Source organism: Diabrotica undecimpunctata, chromosome 1 (genome assembly GCF_040954645.1).
Source record: "Diabrotica undecimpunctata isolate CICGRU chromosome 1, icDiaUnde3, whole genome shotgun sequence".
In the NCBI taxonomy this organism is placed as follows: domain Eukaryota; kingdom Metazoa; phylum Arthropoda; class Insecta; order Coleoptera; family Chrysomelidae; genus Diabrotica; species Diabrotica undecimpunctata.
This window is the reverse complement of record NC_092803.1, coordinates 110,671,063-110,692,179: the sequence shown is the minus strand read 5'-3', so window position 1 is coordinate 110,692,179 and position 21,117 is coordinate 110,671,063. Positions and strand designations below refer to the sequence as shown.

Here is a 21,117-nt window from a genome sequence, read left to right as displayed (position 1 = left end):
CTCGAAAATTATTTTTTTAAATATATTCTGTATCAAAATCAAAGAAAAACCTAAATAAACAACGAGGAGAAAACGACGGACCCCTAATTCACATTATTTGTACCAACAGGTTTCGACTCGTTCCGTAACCGTCGGCATCCGTAAAATATTGTTTTCGAATATACTGGACGAAAACGTTAGTTGTCTGATACTCTGTACGATACGTTCCGGACAGTGTGAATTGTTCATATTGTTCATATTTAAAACCATTTAAATTATATTTTTCGGAAACTAAACGCTACGTGCTGGAAACGCAACGTGTATGATAATATGCCACGACCTTTACAGAAAATAAAGTGACCGTAATATCAGAGGTAAACGTTCATCCAGTAAGGATTTAGACGTAGCTATGGAAATTATCCAAAAACCTCGGTATTAATATTATAAGCTAAGAAAATAAAAATTTCTTGATATTCACTGTAGTCGGCGTAGAAGACTTGAGAAAAATATTTTGTTGAAAACAACATCGAAAATAAATTGAAATTAAATACATGAAAGACAGTTAAAAATTCTTCATTGCTTCAATACCTAGAGGCGGGTGTAATTACGATAATTTTTATTACAGTTCTTATTTTTTTATGGTATTTTCGCCACTTTTTTTATTTTATTAAGCTTATGAGACATATTAGGCTCAATAAAAAATTACAAATTCCAGTGAACTCTAGCTAACAGATTTTTTGTGCATTTAAATTAACTTTGATGGAATAAAAAAAATAACTAGGTAGAAATTTGGATAGACAAGAAAATATTAAGAATATATTGAGAACAAAGATTTATTTGCACAACGTAAGCTGAAATAAAAATGAAAAACTAAAAAAAAGTATAAGTAAAAGAAAACAACTAGAAAAAATAGTAAAAAAAGTAATATTGGAAAGATGAAATAAAAAAAACTGCATTGAACAGCATTAGAGGAAGTTGGCGAGGTAAACAAAGGAAGGTTATAGGAAAGATGAAATAATGCTAGAAATGGTATATTACTTAAAAATATATAACAAGCAACTGCAAACAGAGTTGCAAATCAGCAAAGAGACATAAATCTTTGCTGGTTTCTTAAATACAGAAGATGGCAGTCACATGGAAGGAGCAATAAATAAAGAAGAAAACACCTTATTATTTACCTCCGATTATAAAAAATGATGCTGATTTCAAAGATAGCTAAAAAGACTGAGCTCATAAATATTAAAGAAAAACAATGTTAAAACAATGTTAATAATAACAAGAACTTTTTGCATGGTAGTTCTTATTATCTTAAAATCATAATTTGATAAAAAAATAGATTTGAAGTTCAACAAATTTTGCACAAACTTATGCGTAAACTATCCAATTTCAAACTTACCACTTTTACCTAAAAATTTCTAATAATTTTTTTGGCAACTTTAAATAAGAAATACTCTAAATAGATAGTGTATGTAGAAATATCATAATGTACCAAACAGACTCGTTTTATTGCACAAACCGTTTTCAAACTGATATAACGTTTTAATCATTGGTGATATTCCAAATATTCCTATGGTACAAATTAACAACTAACAAATATGTAATAAAACATAATAAAGTAAAAAAATATGATGCAATCTGCAGCACGAGTAAAGATTAAAGGGTATAATATATCCAAAATATGGGAATATTAAAAAATATTATACATCTTTTGAAGTTATACTTTTATACGCGCGCTCCACGTTGAAAATTTGTATGGGAGTGAATCTGTGAAATCATTACATATGTAAGATAATGAGTAAGAGAGAGACAGAAGATATATTTTCTCTCTCTTCCTCTCTAGAATATAAAAATGTTCCTTTTGTATATATAATTTAATATTATATATATTATATAAAGATATATATATATATATATATATATATATATATATATATATATACATATAATTCTATACATATCATAAAATATTTATTAATATTATTATTTATGGGATATGTTTTGTATTATTTATTAAATGTTCATAATTATATTAGTCTTTTGTATTTCAAAATAATAATCTCAATAAATTACTGTATGATCCAGAACTCTCAATTTTGAAATACATTTGTGTCATGTCCTCGGTAGTATAGTAGTCAGTATCCCCGCCTGTCACGCGGGAGACCGGGGTTCGATTCCCAGTCGGGGAGGACTTTTTTATTAATATTATTACATTATTGTCATTTTTAAATACTTATGGATATTGCATTTTAATTTGTATTGTACTATTATATGGAATTATGTTGCACTGTATTGTAGTGTATTTTTTTTATGTATATTATTGTCATTTTTAAATACTTATGAATATCGCAGTTTAATTTGTATTGTATTATTATAATAATAATAATAATAATAATAAATGTCTTTATTAACAACAGATTAAATTTTCTTTACAATGAAATATAATATCAGTAGGACGAGATTCAGTTTGTGCACCACTGTGCAACAGCGGCACACAACTGCTCTTCCACCTAACCCCCCGAAAATAGGATAGATAGACTATATCTAAATAACGAAATTGTATTTAAAATAAAACATAAAAATATTAAGTACATAATTAAATTTATAAATTATAAACTATTTATTTTTTTTAATTCTTAAATTTTTAAACTACTGTTCAGCTAACAACTGCTCATAAATTAATCTCTTGAACTTGACTCTAGACAGATTTTTAATATTGTAGGACAAACTGTTAATATTGCAAGCAATTATTATATTAATAACAAAATAAACAATGAATTTTACTGCAGAGTATGTATAAAAAAATTTTGCATTCAACTCCATTCATACATAATATATGAAAATAAAAATATACATTTTCATCAAAATATCGATTCAATCCTTCATTGTTAGTAAGTTGTTATTAATTCTGTTTCTCTTTCTGCTATGTCTTACCTATAGAATTACATATGTAATGATTGTACAGATTGACTCCCAAATAAATTTGTAACGGCGAATGCGTGTTTAGAAGTGTAACTTCCACCGGCAGTCCCACTGGACTGCCACACCCGTTTTTTATTACTATCTAAGATTTTTTAGAATCTCTTTCACAGTAAAAACAATAAATAACATTGTTTGTCTTTACAATGTCAGAGAAATGTAAGGTCCGGTGACCAAAGCATCAGAACATATTAACATAAAAAGTAAAAAACGAATATATAGAAACTGTAGGAGAGTATTAATCTACATATCCGAAACCAGAGATGAAAGATCATAGAGAAAAAGGGCTGATCATAGACTACAAAAAAAAAACAAGAATGGTACAAGAAACGATCACAGGAATTACCCACCATATACATAGTATAATTTATAGTAGATTCTGTATATATTTAAGTTTAATGTAATCTTTTTTTCTGTAATCATTAGGGAAGTGGGAATGTAAATTCTACCCTCTAACTTATTTTCTAAATAATAAAATTTAAAATAAATAACTTCTAAGTTACTAAACTAAAATACCTGTTCATCGTTTTTATGCTATTTTAGTAAGCTAATTATTAAAAATTTCGGACGGTTCTATAAGATAATTTAAGTGGAATCATATAGCAAGTAATTCCTAGTAAGATAGCTTTAGGTTTTTTCCAGTGATATCTAAAAAAAAATATGTTTTAACCTAAAATCTAAAAAACAATTTCAATTATTAACATTAGTTAATAATTTCCACTTTTTATTTTCCGCACAATAACAATTAAACTAATAGTTTTTGTGGATAACTGAACATATATACCCATTCACAGTTTTTTTATTCATTAAAAAGAGTTTATTTTTATTGTTTAGGAACTCGAGGAAAATTTTTGAACTAGTGATAATATTGAAAATGAATAGTTTTTGACTGACTTGAATATAGTTTTAGTATTAATTATTTTCAATTATATGAAACAAATATTACATTGTAGAGACCTCAGCCTAAATCTTAGAAAATGAGTATTAAAGTGTTATGTATTTTCTGTTCTTTTGTATGGTGTGAAGACATGGACTTTAAATAAACAATGTCTTAATAAATTGGAAGCATTTCAAATGTGGACATATCAAAGAATGCTGAGAATCTCCTGGACAGACAGAATAACCAATGAAGAAGTACTAAGAAGAATAGAGAACAGCAGGAGATACTGGATTATATCAAAATAAGAAAACTACAATATCTGGGTCATATAACACGTGGTGACAGATATGAATTCCTAAAACTAATAATGCAGGGAAAGATTCAAGGAAAGCGCAGCATAGGTAGAAGAAGAATGTCCTGGCTGAGAAACCTCAGAGAATGGTTTGGATGCACCTCAACTGAACTCTTTCGGACTGTAGTGTCAAAACTTAGATGATTGCCAACCTTTGTCGCGGAGATAGCACGTAAAGAACAAGATAGTTTCTGAGTCGAAACTGGTAATTCTGTCGCTGACAACAATTTAAAACGAGCGTTCAGATTAAGTATTACTTGTTCTTTAATCCTATTAATAAGTATTTTACAAAAAGACGACCTTTTACCATTCTAAATTATCCCATCATCATCATTCTGGCTTTACAACCCTGCGAGTTGTCCTGTTCCTAGCCTCGTCCCTCTCCATCGCCTTTTTCCGCCAAGTACGTATTTCCATATTTCTCATGACTTCATCGATGTTATCAAGAAATTCAGAGTCTTCCCCTTCGTTTCGGACCAATGCGCCTATTAAGGAGCGTTTCTCTAGCTGGACCCTTTTGTTCCATCCACATGACATGCCCTATCCACCTCAGACGTCCTCTCTTAATATGTTTTACGATATCTGGCTCCTGGTATATTCTATAAAGTTGTATCGTCTTCTCCACACTCCATTGTCATTCACTGCTCCATACATTCGCCTTAGTACTTTTATTTCGAATAATCCTAACATATTTTCATTACTTTTTGTTAGAGTCCAGGTCTCTGAACCATACGTTAGGACTGGGCGTATTATTATTTTGTAGAGTTTTATTTTTGCATTTTTCGAAAATTGTGGGTTTAAAGAGGAGATTGCGCCCAAAATAGCATCTCTTGGACATACAAATTCTGCAGTTTATCTCTGCGGTAGTATTATTTGCAGTGTTAAGGAGCGCTTCTACGTCTGCAAATTGGATTACGTCGTTTTCTATAACAAGTGGTCGTAGGATTTGTGGTTGCCTGCTTATTTCTATATACTTCGTTTTGTTGGTGGTAATTATTAACCAAATTTTTGTAGCTCATACTTTTAATGCTACATACGCCTCTCGTACAGCGTTTTCCGTTCTCCCAACAATATTGATATCATCGGCATAGGCAATGATTTGCACTGATTTATTATATATTTAACCAATGGTTGTAATTTGTGACATACGTATTACTTTTTAGACAGCCATATGAAACAGTATACAGAAGAGAGGATCTCTCTGGCGAAGCTCGTCATTTGTTTTAAAAGGTTTAGACAGTCCTCCCTAAATTCGTACTCTACATTCAACTTTTTTAAGAGTTAAATTTTGTTAAATTTACCAACTGATTTGGTATTCTAGTTACTCATTGCTTTGAACATTTTTCTTTTATTCACAGAGTCGTAGGCTGCTGGAATTTTCTCATTACTAAAATGACATATAAACGATGAAAGCGTACTTTTCATTCCGTTAATCAGAAAGTTTAATTAAGTTTTATGATTTAGAAAATACCGCGAAGGAAGAGACGCTTTAGAGGCGCACTCTATAACTTAATATACTTTGTGAAAATCTACGAAAAATTACGGAAGGAAGAGAAAATAAGCTTTTTTATGTGAATGTTATTGAACTTTTATGGTATCTACTATCTTAAATGGCAATGAATCATAATAATTTTAGTTGAAAATACGTTTATTTTGATGTGTTGATTTTTACTTCAAATTTTTGAGAAGTGGAAATGGAAACATCAAAATAAAAGTCTTTTCAATTAGAATTGTTATTAATTATCATTAAAGATGGTAAATAAAGCAAATATTCGAGTAAAAAAAATTGAAGTGTATAAAATTTAGTTCATTTAACTTTAGATCATCGGAACTGGAGCTTTGGTCAAGGTAGAGTAAGTATCATATCAATGGTTTGGTCTTGTATTTGTGAATACATTTATACATGTTAATACAAAACCGTTACTGAATGGCATGCATATAATATATTAAAATTCCATATATTAATTAAAATAAAGTAAGCACAAATAAAAGGAGTCTGTCGGTATTTTTAATTCTTAGCAAGAAGTTAAAAAAATAAACAGTACAGAGCTATTATTGAGCACACAGTGTACATCAACAATACTGTACATAGTATTAGATTCTTACTGAACTGTTATATAGTCTCTTATTTAAAGTTAAGATTATCATGTAGGTGCATCAACTTTATTCCTATTAAAATAATAAAGATCTGCAAAGTTTGCAACAAATATTCGTTGAAAAATTTATTCATCTTAACAATAACCTAACAATACTCGACACTAAACATTTTCTCCCAAGTTTTACTGGTATGATTAACCTAAATTGTTTTAAATAATTGAGCATAAGTAACTCTTCATTTCACAACTTAACACTTCATTCTTTAGAATTAAGTTCTGGAAAATTTAGTAAAGGGTTCTTAACAAAATGCCTACTGGAGGTTTTTGGTGTATAGAGACTTCTTGGTAGGCTAGAATAGGTTGTTATTTCTTCAATTTCGTTGAGCTTTCCGTCGAGACTTACCTTCCCTTTGGTTCCTGATGGTGACGACGCCATTTTGGCATAGTAATCAGGCCCGAAACTGCAAAGGAAAAACTTGATAATAGAAAAATAACTAGACAATTAAATTAAAATACCAAAGCTGCTACTAAAGTTTTGAAATTTAGTAACACCGTTGTTGAAATGTCACATCTTCTATTAGCCCCAATTTGTCAAAATTATGTCGTACGAGAAAATAAAACGATGATATTTTTTTGTAGAGATTTTTTATAATTGTCATGGATTTGTTGGTACATCAATTTTCTGATCAACTTAACTCGACTTTAATAATAATATAGCTTTCTGCAAGTTAAAGGGGTTAACTGATTTTCAGAATGTAATTGTTGACGCAATTCTTTCCAAAAATATTGCAAGACCGACATGTAATTTATTGCGTGATTGACGATTAAGCTTTCTTAATGATTCTAGCCCATTTATTACTGCATGAAGGCTTAGAAAAGTTCTTCGCGTTTGAATCTATATAAATTACAATCTTTTGGAAGAAGATTGGTATCGTTGAGTGTACTAATACGTTGGAAAATTTAATCGTGATGCTTCAAATCATGTTTATAATATAAGGTCGACAGATTACGATTCATGGATACATGTTTTTGATCCCGAAAATTGTAATCGACTGCATGTGTATTTTGAGATAAATCAAATCCAACAAAACATATTCACTACAAAAGCTCTTTAATGTATATTTGAAAACATAAGCCATGACACGGTCATGCTATTATGATAACTGAATACCGTAAACTCTGAATAATACACCAATATTTGCTTTAGTCGCTTTATGTAGGCCGAAAATTTTTATTCTGTAATTTAATTCTGAGTCTAAAAGGCAAACCGTAAATACTCTCGCTCATGTTATCGTATACTACAATACTTACATAATTCAAATACTCTATTCTGAATGCGCTGTATCAGATACATATTGATCTGTACCTAACTTAGTAATAGGAAGAGAGCTGAAAACTCCTATCATTAGCGAAAAAGTTATGTGATCTTTATAAATTATAAAATTAATATTCTATTTATTATATGTAACTGTTGTGAATCAAACCATAAGAAGGAAATGTACTATAAGTTTGCATGACATAACTCTTTCTATTATTATATTTTGACGTAAATCATCTATCATGGTACCTTGCGAGTGAGACCGACTCGTATGCCCCTTTCCTCTATCCATCTTAGTTTTTTACATTCAAAACATTTATCGAATTATGTATTATTATTATACCAACAAGTTACTAAATATTTATCCTAAAAGAGCAAGTAATTGTATATACAACGCAGTATCTTACCCTACAAGGTCTTGTAGAACCAAATTTTATCATATTCCCCTCCTCATTCTTTAATCCCTTGTCGTCAGGGTGTGGTGATTAAATATTATTATCTTGCTGTTTCCAATAGCTGCCATCCTGTGCCAGATGGACGACTACTTTTAGGGATTTTCCTCTTACTAGAGTCTGTATTTGGTCTGACTATCGTATTTTAAAGATCTTTCTGTCGGTGTTCTACCTTCTACTAGTAGTTCCATTCGAGTCCCCGTTTTTCTGGTTATGTTGCAGAAGTAATTTAGGTATTCTCGGTTTACTTTTTCAATAGCCTGTCTTTTATATTAAGCTCTTCCAAAATGGACCGGTTGATTCTGTGCTCTGTCCAGGACTTGCGTAGAATTCTTCTGTTAACCCACATTTTGAAAATTTTGATCTTAGTTCTATCTATTTTTGAAGAGTCCTTGTTTCAGCTTCATATGTAACAATAGGAAAAATATGGGCATTTATTCAACTAAGCCTAGTAATTTCTGGTTATTATTCGGTATTTCCATATTTTAATTAATTTAGATGTTGCGATTTGGGCCATTGCTAGTCTGCGCTTGATTTCTGAGGAGCTATCATCATTATTGGTTATCAGGAAGCCCAAATATACAACTTCGTCTACTACTTTGAAATTCGTCACTTGGTGTACGTGTGATAAGTAATTCTCAAAAATCTCAAACTCAAAATTTTTTAGCTGGTTGAGAGCTTTCTTTACTCTTACTCGTAAAATGATTGGTTTTTAATCACACTAAACCTAACAAAATGAAGTAAATTAAACGGAAACAAGTCATGAAAGTATTCTGATCATTTTTAGTCAATAATCCAATGCGAATATTGTGATATCCTTAATTATTGATCCTGCCTTCCATTTTTAAGTATTGTCTCATTCTTGTAAATTCTTAATTTAAAATGTCAATGACTGCAACCATTTGAGCGTATAATAAATGTGTATCTTATCGTTGATCTACCTTAATTTCTTTCACCTCTACCTATACTGTAAGGTTTTTAAAATTATTCGTATCTAACTTAATTGGTTGAGGTTTAGCTTATCTAATAGTGGCACATTGATTCGCAGACTATCAAAGATCAATATATGTCTCCAAAAAAAAATATCTTAAGCATCTTTTGGTTACTTACTCAACTACATTTATTGGCCAACACTGTAGTGCACAAAGATAAAAAAATTTGGTTTACAGTTATATCGTAGTTCTTCATATTTTACTAATTTAACAATTACATTTTTGATTTTAAAAATAATAATGAGTGAATAAGTGAATTTTATATACTAAATTAGCTCCAAAATTATACCAAATTATATATTATATATAATAGAACTACGAGTAATACAGGAAAATTAAAAGGAGTATATATATATATAAACAGGCTAGAGGCTACAGGCCCTTGGCTTCGATAGTGTTGATTAGCTTTTGAAGAAAAACTTTTCTCAGGAATTTTCTCTCCCAATATCTCACTTTTTTTTTTCTTTTTGATTAATTGTTCAAGTTTCATATACATAATACTGTTGGTTTCACTATTGTTTCATAAATTTTGAATTTTGACGGCGCTGGACACGTTTTTTGCTAAACAGTGCGCTTATTGATCCTACTGCGTTGCTGCCTTTCAACAACTGCTAATATATTTCCCTCTCTTCGCCTCCTCTATTTGTAACTGATACTCCAAGGTACTCAAATTATGTTCTTCTCAAATTTATACTCATTTTTTCTAAGAGCGATCCATTTATTTTCTTCTACATTTCCCCGCTCATTTCCATATACTTGAATTTTTCATGATTTATAGTCAGACCATATTTTCTAGCTTCATCTTCAAACTTTTCTTCAAAAAAAGTTCTATTCTTGAACGTTTTAGAAACACGTAAGTCATCTGCGAAACCTATGCATTGTTGCCTTTTGTTAAGAACAACAATTTAAGAAAATTTAGACCAAAGGCGGATATTTTTCAGCACAACAATGTAAGCTCTCACAGGTAGCCTTATTAGTTTAATAAAAGTTGTAATGATGTCTGATATTACTATGATATTGTGTGGTTAATATTCTTAAGAGTTTGTTTTTGAGTAATAATATAGAACAAAAGTGACAAAACTTATCGGTATCTTTTTGTCTTTCCAGCATCACCTTTATTGATCTTAATATTTTCGCAAGCTTTTAAAATTGCAAGTATTTTTTGAAAGTCATTATTAGTAAATACGAGCTGACTTTTGAATGAATCATACATTTTATATGAAATATGCATAATTCATCGCCAATGTTTATTAATATTAAGATTATTTAGCTTCAAGATTTGGTATCAATCACGTTCTTTAAAATTTTTGCTTATAATTGATCCACTTTTACCGTCGCTCATATTTACTGTACTTTTCACATTTTATATGATTTGCAAAGCAATAATTATAAAACAAAACAATAATTACATACTGCGATATAGATTATGTTATAAAAGTGTTTTATAAACGCCATATGGCCTAATACAGGTTTTATGATATATTATTTGGTTGTATTGTTAAGCCTAGCGACAATTGTTTGATATAATTGGATGTTTTAATGATGCGATTCATAGGCAATTAACTAAATAATAATAATGAGTTTAATCAGTTTGGAAAATACAATTTAGATGTCCTTGTAAAATACACAATCAAATAAACGAGGTCAAGTGAATTCACAAAAAACACTAATAATGGATCATCTAACAAGGATTTTTAAAAATTTCAACTTTAATCCCATTGTAATCCTGTTTACTTGTATAATATTTATTTTGGTAATTAGAAGACAAGTTAGAGAATCTATTTTTAAAAGATGACGATACAGGCAACCGTCCCAAATCTCTAAACTATTCCATATTATATTATTGTTTTTTGCTTGTCTAGGGCACTCATTTCTTTTTGGACATTTAATTTATTATCCAACCTTGTATATTACTTTTTGTCTTTCAAATTTCGCCAAAATTTTTGACTAGAAAATGTTATAAAAATGTTATACGAATGTGTTTTATACGATCTAAGAACATACGTCTTATATAAAAATAGGAGAAGAAGATCTTTTAAAGTTTTACAATAGTATAAGATTATTAACATAAAACTAAAATAAGCACACGATCAATTTGTAATTTTGTAATGCATATTTTTAGTCTAATAGATTTGAATCGGTATCGGCAAGAATTTTATAAGAAGATCATAAACAAATGGACAATCTCTAAGCAAAAGATATATCAAGCCAAGGTTTAGCTTGTTAGTTTATCTAACGAATAATAACTAATACAATATTCAATGAAACCCGTCAGTCTTAATCGGAAGTTGCAGTTTTTTAAAACAGAATTAAATCGTATACTTGGATGATAGAAACCTTAAAAATTCATAATTTTAATAAAAAGATCTATAATTTTTTTACAATCTATAACATAGTACTTGCCGATGTTGTTTTGACTTCTTTTTTTCGTCAACCATAAGATCTAGCATTGATTTAGCCATCTTATTTTTCAAAATTTAATTTATTTGTATCAACTTTTCGAGTAATCTAGTCCCGGTCTACTGATCACTAAGCTTTATCTTATCACAAATAATTTTAATTATCGCAAATTAGTGTTAAAATATATTATACTATTAGATTTTATAATAGTTTTTTAAAACAGAATTAAATCGTAAACTTGGATGATAAAAAAATAGTACTTGCCGATGTTGTTTTGACTTCTTTTTTTCCTCAACCATAAGATCTAGCATTGATTTAGCCATCTTGTTTTTCAAAATTTAATTTATTTGTATCAACTTTTCGAGTAATCTAGTCCCGGTCTACTGATCACTAAGCTTTATCTTATCACAAATAATTTTAATTATCGCAAATTAGTGTTGAAATATATTATACTATTAGATTTTCAAGATAAGAAAATATATATAAGGATAGCTGATTATATTGTTTTTATGATGCATAATGGTAATTTTACAATAATTATTTCTATTAAAGATTTATATAGATACAAGAAAATAATTAAAAATTTTTATTATCCTCCGTTAAATATTAGCTGTATGAGAAGAAAACAATCGAAAAAAAAAATTGCGCTTTCTCCCGCCTCAATAGTCTCTCGGAATGCTGTCTATATTAGTCTTACTGTGAAATATATGTGGCAGGTCCCAACTTCATTCTTTTTCAAAAATCTATTACGACAGCTTTGAATCTTTTTTCCGATCACTCTTTTATTGTCCATATCTCCTTAATATAAGTTACTTTACTATTAAAATTTAATAACTTGTATTCTAATATACAAGTTTTTAATTTTTTTTCTAGAATTATTATTTTTTTTTTCATGGAAGCTGTCTGTTATAAACCGGTCATACTGCAGCCAATTAGCTTATTGTACACCTTCCATTTCTTTATGATACTTATTCCAGCATTCTGGAACCCCGTATCAGCTTGTACAGGTCTAGTGGATAGATACCATATGTTTTTGGAATCCCTTGGTGGTATACAAAAAGTATTTGCCATCTACTACCTAATGCTTTGCAGCCATACAAGATATGATTGACTATTTCAGATTCTATGCTACAGAGTCTGCAGTATGTCTCCATGAAACAGTTTCATTGTATGTAGTATTGTATGTATGTCCATTCAGGAAGCTTATTAAGACTTTGAGCTGATTTCTGCTTATTTTGGGCAGTACTTTAGCCCAACTATCACATGTTTACGCAAGATACATTTTGCCATGTTTTTGACCAGGTTTATTGTCCCGCTAAAAATCTAAGGCAATGCTAAGGAAAATCGACTACATTACCTATTGTGCTATTAGTGCTATTTAGAGCGGCTGTCAATTAAGTCACCATTGCGAATATTGTAGCTGACACGATATCCAACGATCATGGACGTCATGGAAATCAACGATCATCATGGACGATGCAATTTGGTTGCAATATTGCAAAAATCTCCCTAAAGAGGTATATTCTACTAGTAGAATAGAAATTTTTAAATTTCCACCACTACCGAATATTCCTACCCCCGACCTTTCTACAGTTTTAGACCCATCTGTATACTAAGTATAACCCTGCATATGATCAGAAATGATAATCCACTCCGTATATCTAATTTATTTAGTGGTGTTGCTAGGTTCTAACATAACCGGTATGCTGTTTAAGTTTTTCCGTAGTCTATAATATCCCATTGTCGCTCTCTCTTATAATTATATGTAAAGAAGGGAGGTTAAGTCGGGCCTCCATAGCTGTTGTTGGTGTGTCCTATATAGCACCTGTGATTCTGAGATAAGCAGGTCTTTGCACCCTGCTTAGTTTGAGGATAGAACTCTGATGTATATGTAATTGTTGATTTTACTAACTTGTTTTAAATCTAACATGTCTCTTACATTTATCGCTCGCTCTCTTGGTTATTTGTTATAATTGCTAAATTCAAATAAGCCTCGAGTCTAATATTTATCCCAAGTCCCAAGATACTTTACTTCACGCACTAGATTAAGATGTGTAAGATTTGTACCACTTAGACGTAGCGGGCCCAATCACTCTAAATTCCTTGTTATTGTTAAATTTTCTGATTTTGAACTTCTGGGGACTTCAACAGTTCATCTGGAAAGTAAACTTTGCATATACAATTAGAAACTGTTGTATTCTATCTGATTATGCCATCAAATTTGCCGTGGGTGAATCAAAGGTGATGAGGTGATCCGTATAAGCCAGGATATTATGCCTGTCGTAGTCTAGCTATCATCAGCCCATCCATGACCAGATTCCACAGGATATTAGATAAAACTCCCTTCTTTAGACAGACTCTGGCTAATTGTGCTAATACTGTATCCCCAATAACGTTGCGGATGTATTCACTCTACTCATTCATAGGGCAGTATTGTTTCTGCAGAGAGTCCTGCTTGATACGCTTACTGCATTTAATGTATGGGTCTTTTAAACAATACTTTATCTCTAATATGCTTATTGACCAGTTTTTCTAGTCTTCAGTACAAATAATATCAGAGTTATCGGTTTCAGCGACAGCTTTTTCCGGTTTGCTTTAGCGGGTTTAAATATAAAAGCCACGCTAATTAGTCTCTATGTTCATAAATAGGTCCTGCCTTAATCTACCATAACCATAACCATAGCTTCTATGTGTTTGTTATGTCCCCAGTCCTAAGCTAGCCTGCAGTATGATACGTATTTTTTTGTACAAAAGGTCATTTGTCTTCTGTAGAAGTATTGGGTGAATCCCATCCAGACTCAGTAATTTATATTGCTTAAATAAGTTTAATACTTATTTGATTTTGTCCTGGTTTACCAATTCTTTTACCACACGCCAGTTTTCCCTAGAACCACAAGTCATTGTATCTGTTTCAATCTGCTGCGATATGTCTAGTGTTGTCAGCATTGTTTTAGACTTAGGAAAGTGTACCTTACGTACGAGATAAAGTAGACGTTGTGAAAATGGATTATCTTAGAAGGTCATGTCGAGTATCGAGAATGGAAAGAATCAGGAATGAGGAAATACGAAAGCGTACAGGAATTAGAGATACTCTTTCAGATAGAATACAAGGAAAGGAAAGCCTTAATGTATGTCCCGCCAGAAAGAAGGAAAAGGGGAAGACCACCAAATTCCTGTAGAAGAGAAATTACAAAAACAATGCAATCTAGAGGCTTAGAAGAGGGAGATTAGAGAGATAGGAAAAGATGGAGGCTGAAATGCGGAAAGCGGCAATCGCCGTAGGACCCCCGTTATATGATGATAGACGTGTACCTTAAAAAGTTCTTTCAGCATATCTTCACCATTATGAGAGTATTCACTTGACTCCTTTTGGAGCAAAGAAATACGTATCTAAGTGTTTTTTGGGAGAACTTAACGGAGCCTTGCCATTTTTGCAGTCTGTTTTGATCTCCTCGAAATGCCTTCTATACGATTATCTATTTGCTTTTCTCAGTTTCTCATTATATTTGGGCAAAATTAAATTTTTTTCTGAATTCTGTCCCTTGATTTGCAAGGTTGTCGTTCCACCAGGGTACTTTTTTGTTGAAATTCCTCACTATTTCCGAACAGTTATTGAAATTGTTCGGCAGTTATGTATAAGTCCAATATATACCTTATCGTACCTTTAACTCTGCATAAACAATATTCCAGGTCTGCTTGATATGCCTCACAATTTGTTTTACGAGGGTTGCGATAAGTTTCCTTGATAGGCTCATTACCTGTTATTTCAAAAATAGAAAAACAGATGTGTCGATGGTGTGAACAAGATACCTCATCTGACAGATGCAATTTGTAACAATTCTAGCCACATGACTCATGATCAGTGTCATATCAATTACCTCCATCCGGTATGCAGTTAAAACATGTTCAGGTTCTGTTATATAAAACATGTCCACAATAAACTATAGAATTGACTCACTTCTTTCATCCTTGTTTGTACTATCCCAGATCATACAGTGTATATTAGCATCGTAGTTGATGATTAATTTCAGTCCATTTTTCCTGGAATCTCTCACTAACTGATCCAACTCCCTTGATGGCGGTGGTTTGGGATCATAATATGGGACGTATACTGATCTGAGAATTATCTACTTTATACTTTCTCCCTCCAACGGTAGTGTTTTGATATGTCTTTTGACTATTAGGCAGGTACTCGGGACTTGGGGCAGATCACTTATAAACACTCACCGGCACGAAAAACGAAGCACTTGCATTTTTAAAATAAAAACTTAACGTAAACACAAACGAAACAAACTGTTTTAAGTAATTGCTAATAAAACTTAAGTGCTTTTCCGAAAAAAAAAATGCATAAAAAATCAGAAATAAAGAATACACAATTTTTATCACTTTTAAAAGTGCAAAGGTAGGTGTTGGTATTCTATTGTTATTCTTTTATTCTTGTTGATGTCAGTAAACTGTAAACTGAAATCAATTGTCAAACACAATTTGAAGTTGAATTGTGTTGATTTAATCTCAAGAATTATATGAAATCGTAGGCTTCCACGGCCAGAGTCAGAATTATAGTTTATTCGTCTTCCGGGTTTGGACCGTGTCATTTGTGAGTGACCCAAAAGTGGGTTCATCTCGACGTTTCGCTACAATTGTATGTAGCTTCTTCAGGAGAACAAAAAAGAAAAAGAAACAAAAGACAAGAAGATGGGTAGTTAGCAACGGTAACTCAGTTACTCAACGCAACCAGAGGCGAATACTAACTACCAAGATGGGCATTTGGTCACAGTAACTCAACTACTCAACGCAGCCAGAGGTGAAAACCAAATGCCAGGACAGGGATTCACGTCCAACAGCTCAGAACACTAACGCGTCGAGAGGCAGGGAGTGAATCCGACGATTACTCCGCTACCGCTCTATTTATAGTCGCGGTGACCTGTCGTGTCGGGACGTATCGGCACACTCCGTGGCGCGAACGTCAAGAAGCGCGCGCTGGCCAATCATGTGGCTGCATCGTGGTAGCGGGACCGGACGGCGGCTCTAGACTGGGATTCCAGATGGGAGACAAGTAGTATCCTTCCTCTCGATTGATATTATGTGGATTTAACCACATCGTTGGTATGGAATCGTATGGAATCGTTACCTACATGCTTCATCACACCACCATCCTGCCCAAAAGAATTCTGTGATCAACTCTCTCATCCATCGGGCCATTTCGATTTCTGAACCTGGCAACCTTAGAGAAGAACTTGGCCATCTGCAAAAAACTTCCGTATATTCGAAGTGTCACTGATAGGATTGGCAAAATTCTTCGCAAGGAAGGTATCAGGACTACTTTTCGACCACCCAAGAAAATCTCACAATATCTACCCTCTCCTAAGGACCCATTACCGCCCCTATCTTCCTGTGGTGTCTATTCTATTCCTTGTTCATGTGGACAAGTGTATATTGGCGAAACTGGTGGTTCCGTCAAAACTCGGATTCAAGAGCATCAAAGATGCATTCGATCAGGTCTTTTCTCCCATTCTGCAGTTGCAGAACACTGCCAAGAAACCGGTCATTCCATATTGTTCGAAAAAACTCATATCATTTCTAAGAGCCCCTTCTTTTATTCCAGGAAAATCCGCGAATCTCTAGAGATCCGAAAAAATCCACATAATATCAATCGAGAGGAAGGATACTACTTGTCTCCCATCTGGAATCCCAGTCTAGAGCCGCCGTCCGGTCCCGCTACCACGATGCAGCCACATGATTGGCCAGCGCGCGCTTCTTGACGTTCGCGCCACGGAGTGTGCCGATACGTCCCGGACGTGAATCCCTGTCCTGGCATTTGGTTTTCACCTCTGGCTGCGTTGAGTAGTTGAGTTACTGTGACCAAATGCCCATCTTGGTAGTTAGTATTCGCCTCTGGTTGCGTTGAGTAACTGAGTTACCGTTGCTAACTACCCATCTTCTTGTCTTTTGTTTCTTTTTCTTTTTTGTTCTCCTGAAGAAGCTACATACAATTGTAGCGAAACGTCGAGATGAACCCACTTTTGGGTCACTCACAAATGACACGGTCCAAACCCGGAAGACGAATAAACTATAACTCAAGAATTATAGTTGTAAATCCCGAAACAGCGGCTGCTATTGTTGCGTTGCTTCAAGATGGAAGAAGGGAGCGATATATTGCTCAAAAGTATCAAATATCCAGTAGTACTGTTCACCGTATTTTTATACGTTTCTTGGCAACCGTAGCTTACACTAGACGACCTGGAACCGTTCCCCAACGAAGAACTAGTGCCTGTGATGATCGCTTCATACTTTTACACAGTCTGCGAGATAGTCGTGCCACGGCTGTACAAATCCGAAATAAACTTCAGTACATCCGGAATACTAACATAAGTGAACGAACAATTAGACAAAGGCTTGAAGAAGAAAATGTAAGCAGTCGCCGACCTGCAACAGGCCTACAACTTCTGAGGCTTCATCGTGTTGCGCGGCTTCAGTTTGCCAGAAACCATGCTCATTTTACTTCAGATGTCTCCAGATGGCCGTAAGAAAGTATGGCGAAGACCACATGAGCGTTTTGCGTAATGTACCAGTCCTAGGGTAGGCTATCAAGGGGGCTTAATTATGGTGTGGGCTAGAATTTCTCTAGAGGCACGTACATAATTGTACATCGTTCTGGGAGGCTCCATAACAACTGCCAGGTACATTGATCAAATTCTCCAAGATTTTATGAGCCTTATGCTGGTTTTCTTGAAAATGACTTTGTTCTGATGCATGAAATTGCCAAGCCTTACAGTACGAGAATCACTCAACAGTTTTTAAATAAAGTAAATATTCCTGTAAACATGGATTGGCCAGCACTGAGTCCAGACGCAAACCCAATCGAACATGTTTGGGCGAAGGAAACCAATTCATGTTCTTGCCCCTTTAACCTTAAATCAGTTACAAAAAGCCCTTTTAGAGGAATGAGAAATTATTCCTCAACAGGACATTTCTCATTTGATTTAAGGCATACTGAGGTGAATTCAGGCAATCATTCGAGAACGTGGAGGAAACATCCATTGTTAAAATCAGTTTGTCCGGACACATGATTTAAGTTTTCATTCATTTTGTTACAACATTTACTTATGTATTTTTCCTCAATTTTTAAATTGTTTTCTACTGAAACAGTTCTGTTCTTGGTTCGAAAGTTAAATTTTTATTAGAAATTACTTTTGTTTAAAAACAGTTTGTTCAAGCGATCTTGTATCAAAGCTACATTGAATCTTCTGATAACAACAGTAAGTTCTGCCGAAGCTGTCTTATTATGCTGGAGGTGATTGGAGTTATCGAGGCCTCTATTAATTTTGAATGCTGCCTTTACCAGTCTGTAATACAAATTAAAATGAGCAGCTGTCATTGCTTTATAGGAGACCTCGTCTATCGTGTAGACTAGGGTTTACGTATCCTCCATGATCTTTCGATTTTTCAACAACCAGTCTTCCGTCTTAATGTCTTCATCTTCATCTTAATGTCTTCATTTTGTTTCCTTAGACGGATCCTGATTGCTTTATTAGCTTCTTTCCCGGAAACGAAATTGAGGACTTTTGGGGACTTAAGCATATTATTGTGATCAACTATATTTAAGTCTACGTTCTTTCACAGGCCCTCCATGGTCCTCACCGTCTAGTCATCCATTTGTTTGTATACTCGTTAGCACACTTTACCACAGATATTCTGCACTGAACGGTGTTTTATGAAACTGCAAAAGTTGATTCTGACCTCCTCATCAATTGCTTGTCAAGTTTGTTGATGATTAGGTCTGCCTGAGCCTGGTCTTGTTTTTTTTACGCGGTGGGGGCTCGGGTCTTGCTGATACTCCCGCATTGGGTCCATGCGAAGTTGCTGTGGTATATGTCTTAGCAGCTATTTTCTATATTCATCTTTTTTTTTGAGCTCCAGATAGATGTTTTTTTCTGATTTGGCGGAATACCTTCTGGCTGAGTATGTGGGATAGATACAGAGTTTGCGACTAGAGTCGCATTCGGATCATTTATTATGTAGGAATATTTAGAAAATAAAGGTAAAATTGCTATAAACTATGTATTTTAGTGCACATATTGTACATTACTTGATGATATCAGAGCACTTTGCTGTAATTTAGCGTCAGTAGAACTGTCAATTATGTGAGGTTATGTAATAAGGTTAAACAATTTTATTCCATAAGTAGTTACCATTCTATACAATTACAAAATTTCACTCTGTATTATTCAGCAAAATGATACGTTGTGTTTCATTAAAAATAAAGATTGGGGATTATGTTAGACTTGCTTGATAATAGACCCTAGATGATATTGTTCGTAGACATCGGGTTGTTCAGGAGCTTTTAAAAATATACGTTGTGTTTTATTAAAACTAAAGATTGTGAACTATGCTAAACTTGCTTGAATTAACCTGTACATTTAAAGTATTGTTAAAAAAGCGCATATTTATATTTTTTTAAAGGTGACGAGTCTCAGCGTTTTTATAATTTTTTAAAACAAGGACACAAGGAGTAGGGTGACAAACATATTGAAAACTATAAATACTCTACGTCAAGAACTGAAGCAACTTGAAAACCGCCATAAAAGTCATAAACTATTTTAAAAAGTTAAATATTTGGTCCGAGAGTTCACGCCACAAGTCATTAGGCGATAGGTACTCAAAAATGAAGCGTAGATTAACAATGGCTCTATCTGCAACAGCTAAATTAATTCTCATATAGATAGACAGAACAATCACAAGGAATACTAAGCTCAGGTTGGTCAATAACCTCATTTTTCCCATTGCTACATACGCAGCTGAAACATGAACTCGAAATGTAGGTCTACAGAGGAATTCTACGCGTGTCCTGGACAGAATACAGAACCCACCTGTCAATTCTGGAAAAGCTTAATAAAAAAACAGGCTTTTAAAAAAGTCACCCGGCATACTTAAATTATTTTGACCACCTAGCCAGAAGAACGGGGACTCTGGAACTATTTGTAGTATAGAAAAAAGGAGAAGCACGAGGAGAAGATCTTCAACATGATGGACATACCAAATGAATGACTCTGGTGCCTGTCCATCTAACACAGAATTGGAGCCATTGGAGACAGCAAGCTTATAATATTTAGAGTATCACCACGCCCTGAGAAGGGCTCAAAGAATTCCTCCTCATGAGATTGAAAAGTAGAAAAAATGTATACTTACATAGAGTCTACTCCACTGTTCGAGCGTTTTATCCTTTTTTCTATATTTTCTTTAGAATAAGGATTATTTTTCATTTCTACTGCGTTTTTCCATTTTTCTTTCTCTCGTGTACTATAACTACCTAAAACAAGCAAAATATCAGCATATATTTGAAATAGTTTGTATAAAAAGTTTATATTAGGTTGAGTTGGCAAAGAGATAACAACGACTTACTATGTAAAATACCGGGGAATAATGCTGGATAAATGGTAATATTTCAAGTGCAGTGAACACTGTGGTAATGAGTACAAAGCACCAATGTAGAGAGATGTTTTGAAAGTAGAAAAAAACATGAAATAAAAAAAACAAAAAAATAATAAATAAGATGGGAAGATTTTTCAAGAGACACTAAAGCTACTTACAGTTTGAGAAGCCGAAGAGAAAAAAGATTAGCATAATCTATCTTGTTCCATCTGACTGAGTGGACAAATGATAAAAAAGAAA

At 33.1% G+C, this 21,117-nt stretch overlaps 1 protein-coding gene across 4 annotated transcripts in view; it reads right to left on the bottom strand.

Moving 5' to 3' along the window:
• Positions 1-21,117, bottom strand: part of LOC140452342 (uncharacterized) — a 262,587-nt gene that overhangs the window by 38,408 nt on the left and 203,062 nt on the right. For all 4 annotated transcript variants that reach the window (XM_072546552.1, XM_072546533.1, XM_072546543.1 and 1 more), the window contains 2 exons: positions 20,635-20,755; positions 6,687-6,744 (listed from right to left, as the gene is read on the bottom strand). In XM_072546552.1, coding sequence (XP_072402653.1) covers positions 6,687-6,744; positions 20,635-20,755 — 179 coding nt within the window. The remainder of the gene's footprint in view (positions 1-6,686; positions 6,745-20,634; positions 20,756-21,117) is intronic.